General features: G+C 32.5%; 1 protein-coding gene across 1 annotated transcript in view; it reads right to left on the bottom strand.

Moving 5' to 3' along the window:
- Positions 1 to 503, bottom strand: part of LOC106878872 (uncharacterized) — a 32,216-nt gene extending 31,713 nt beyond the window's left edge. Inside the window, exon 1 of the mRNA XM_014928213.3 lies at positions 1 to 503. This exon is cut by the window's left edge and continues 283 nt beyond it. Coding sequence (XP_014783699.1) covers positions 1 to 317 — 317 coding nt within the window. The 5' untranslated portion in view covers positions 318 to 503.
- Positions 504 to 4,628: the final 4,125 nt, after the last annotated feature.

The following is a 4,628-nucleotide window of genomic DNA, read 5'->3' as shown; positions in this document are numbered from 1 at the left end:
TTTATACAACTTTCAAAACTGTGGATATAGAGCTGAGTGTGAGATTTCTGTAGTGAAAACCGGGACTGACCAATATTCATGTATTGACCCTTGGTTACTTTCGCAAAATTAGGGATAGAGTTTTTTGCTTGGAATTCCTTCAGATCCACTGATTCAGTTGACCACTCTGGTGTCCAAGTTGTTGGTGCACCCTCACGTTCCTTTTCTGTAGAGGTCGCCATAGCAGATAGGCTTTTCATGTTCTCATCTTGGTTACTGTCTGTCTGTTTTGAAGACTGCACTTGACTTGTAACTGAATATGCTGAACGCCCGAACATTTCGGAGGAAGGGGGCTACTTGATTACCTGTCAAATTGTGGTTAGGTTTTCTTCCGCTCTAGAGTATGAGGAGGTGTGTTGGATATCTACCCTGTAAACTTACTCATTAAAAGACACTAGAAATACAGTAAAGGCGATGGTTACTCACACATTTCTGTAAGTGCATACCCAACAAGATATGATTGTGGGGGTGTGGTGGGGAAGTAGGAAAAGAAAAAAAAATATTGGAAAAACTCGTTTAACAGGTTTTTATTTTTTTAAGTTGATCTCTTCATACATGTCAGTCAGTCTGTCTGTCTTTCATCTATTAACAAGCTAATCTTTTTTTCTATCTTTCTATCTTTTTAATCTTTCTATCTTTCTATATTTGTCTCTCCTTCTCTTGCTCTCGCTTTCTCACTCTCATTCTTTTTTCTCCCTATCTCTCCATTTAGCTATATCTATTTATCTGCATATACTTCCTCATACCATGCATTTGTCTAAATTCTATCTATCTATCTGTCTGTCTGTCTGTCTGTCCATCTGTCCGTCCGTCTGTCCATCTGTCTGTCTATCTGTTTGTCTAAAAGTCTACCTATCTATCTACATACCTATCTACCTCCCTACATACCTAGGTTAAAATAACCACCTTAAGTGATAGGAAATATCCAATGAATTACTGGTTTGTTACCTATTATTTTGGTGTGAATAGAAATATTCCTAAAATAATAGGTTTAAGTATAAATCTTGGTTTATAAATATTCAAATTAAAACCCAGAAAATGGAGAAGTAGTATTAATACAATTTATTAACTGCAAAAATTCAACATGTTCACTTACAGGTGTTTCAATTTTGCCTGAAAGAATTAAATTCCAATTAAAATATTTTATTGGGCAAAATCTCATCAGAGGAGTAAAAATGACATATCGTTAGGTTATTACATGTTATTCTTCCAAAACATCTCAACATATTTTACCCAATAAAATGTTTTAATTACTGGAATTTAATTCTTTTGGGCAAAATCGAAACAGCTGTAAGTGAACATGTCGAATTTTTGCAGTTAATAAATTATATTAATGCTACTTCTCCATTTTTCTGTTTTCTGGATTTCAATTTGTATGTACCGTAAATCCTCGAGTATAATCCGCACTTTTTTCCCCAAATTTAAAGGACAAAATCCCTAGTGCATACTATATACAAGGTTAAAAATGAAAAATATTTTCTAAGCAATGTCCGAGTCTCTATTTGCAGTCCGGCAATGTTTTTTCAGGCACATTTTGTGATGTTGGGCTTGTAACTGATAGTGATAAATATGTAAAGGTAATTTACTTAATATTTTTTTTTCACTGACGTTATTACTGATATTTCTTTATTTTCTGCAAACAAAGTGCACAAAAAGCTACACGTTTGCATTATGTTATATATATACATGCTAATGTAGTGAACATGTCAATATGTTAATGTAGTCACCATATTAATGTAGTGAACGTGTTAATGTTGTAACCATGTTAATGTGGTCAACATGTTAATGAGTCATTAATGTAGTGAACATTTTAATGTAGTCACCATAGTATTCAAGTCAGCCTAAAAGCATGAAAATATATTTTTTTCTATTCAGCTAAAACATATAAAATGTTCCTTTTGTGTATTGGCCTCTTCTTTGTGTTTCTTCTTTGCATAGCCACATGAAAATTATGTGAATTTGTCTTGAAAGAACACAAATAAATATATAATAAACCATACTGAAAAGCTGCAAGAAATGTCAATAAATGATACATAAAAAGTATATTACAATATTAATGTATTATTATCATTATTATTATTATTATTATTATTATTATTATTATTATTATTATTATTATTATTATTATTATTATTATTCAGTAGTCATATTTTTATCATGTACTTTCACTGCGCTACATATAACAATACAAATCATAAACAGTATCATTCAGTCTGCTATAATGAATCCATAAATGCATATAAAACATCCTAGGGTATATTTTTTTCCTTCTGAAGATATTATGCTCAGGTCATATAAATTCTATATTTACTGAGTATTAATTGAAACAACCGTAAGGAATGATGATTAATTATATAAGAAAATGAGATGATAAAGATAAAAACGATTATGTCCTGAACTTCATGAACTTACAGCTGTTTCTGCTTTAAGATGCCGTGGCCTCATAGTTGAGTGTCTGAATAACACTCTATAGCTTCATCAGAGCCTTGAATATATTCGAGGCTCTGTAAGCTAATGAAGTTCATAACATAATCATTTTTTCCTTTGTCATCTCATTTTCTTATTACTGCTCTATACTTGTCTAACACTTTGTTTTGAAGCATATGTATAATGAGTCCTTACACCAGGTTATTAATGACTAAATGAAATATTAAAACACAAAATCTCCCATCTGGGAGAGTTCTAGAAACTGTAGCCACGATTTGTTTTGACTCTTTTTTGTCACTTTAGTGACATCTATAACTCTGCCTTTTTGGTTATAAATTGCTAATAAGTCACCTGTATTATTTATAATTTTCACTTTTACCATTTATGAAATCAGCATGGGATTTCTACAGCAAATCTTGTAAACTGACAAGGCAAGCCAGTTTAACCCTAGGCAGCTGGGTAAGAGCCACTGATGAGCATTACTATAAATGCAATATCACTGGTAATCTGGTTATGCCCTGGATGCTGTAGGGAGCTTGACTCCCTTGTCAGTTATAAGATAAGTGCTTTATCATGGCTAAAAGTTGTTTTAACTCTTATTTCTAGCAATGCTGGTGCTTACTAGTACCTTTAGTCACTTTAGTGACATCTATAGTTCTGCCATTCTGTTGTAAATTGCTAATAAGCCACCTTTATTATATATATATATATCATCATCATCATTATCATTTTAATATTCTATTTTCCATGCTTGCATTAGTTGGATGGAATTTCTTGAGGCAGATTTCCTATGGCCAACCATCACCTGTTTCCAAGGAAGTTAATATTTCCTCAGGGTTGAACACGTTCCTATGAATGTTTTGAAATAAAGAACTCTACTTGTATGCTAGTAACACTTGTTTACAACAATCACATGACAGTAAAACAAAAGAGACCAACTCATAAACACACTGACACACACACACATACACATAGATAGATAGATAGATAGATAGATGCATACATACATACACACACACACACACACACACACACACATGCACGCACACACACACATATATATATATTTCAGTATGAATGGTTTTGTTAAGCAGTGTCGAGTTTTACAATTTTGTAAATAATAATGGTACTTTTTTTTATAAGCTTCAAGTTTATAGCGATCACCATGGAAATGACTAAGGAAAAAGTCTAATAATAATGGGGCAAAGTCCATGACAGAAAAAAGTAGACTTTCCCACGCATATAGGAAAGCCTACTTTTTTCTAATGTAGGCTTATATGCCCCATTATTATAAGACTATTTTCTTTAGTCATTTGCACGGTGATTGATTGCTATAAGCTTTAAACTAATAAAAAAATACCATTATATATATATATATGTGTGTGTGTGCATGTGATGGACTTCTTTCAGTTTCCATCTACCATCTATTGAATCCATTACAAAGCTTCAGTCAGCCTAGGGCTATAACAGAAGATACTTGCCCAAGGCACCAAACAGTGAGACCAAACATGGAACCAAGTGATTAGGAAGCAAGCTTCTTAACTATACAGCCATGCACTTATCAAAACATTCAGTCTCATTTTCAAGAACTGAATTGAATGCCTTTGATGTTGGTGTTGTTTCTTATAAACTAACTGAATGCATGTAAACTTTCTTGCAAAGTTTTTTTTTTAACTACTGTTAGTATCATGCATCAGTTTATAAGAAACAACACAGCTCCTAAATATATTCAATTAAATTCTTGAGAATGAGACTGTGAAAGTCCAGAATGGTTGAATATGGATTTAGGAGCTGTTCCAAACTAATCATAAAAAGCTGTTAAGAAAATATGAAAAGTGTAAATAATACAAAATACTTGAACATAATCTTGTATTATGAAATATGCATAAAAGAAAAACTGTTCCCCTTAAATATATATATATCATCATCATCATCGTCGTTTAACATCTGCTTTCCATGCTGGCATGGGTGGGATGGTTTGACAACAACTGTAACTGACTTTACAGCTGGATGCCCTTCCTAACACCAACCACTCAGCAGCGTGGACTTAATGCTTTTTATGTGACACAAGCACAAGTGAGGTATGCATATATATATATATATATATATATATATATATATACACACAATTGCAGCGTGGAAGGTGTTTATATGCCATTTAA

This window comes from Octopus bimaculoides, chromosome 7 (assembly GCF_046866305.1).
Source record: "Octopus bimaculoides isolate indiv1 chromosome 7, ASM4686630v1, whole genome shotgun sequence".
Taxonomy (NCBI): Eukaryota; Metazoa; Mollusca; class Cephalopoda; order Octopoda; family Octopodidae; genus Octopus; species Octopus bimaculoides.
This window is presented reverse-complemented; position numbering and strand designations above follow the sequence as displayed.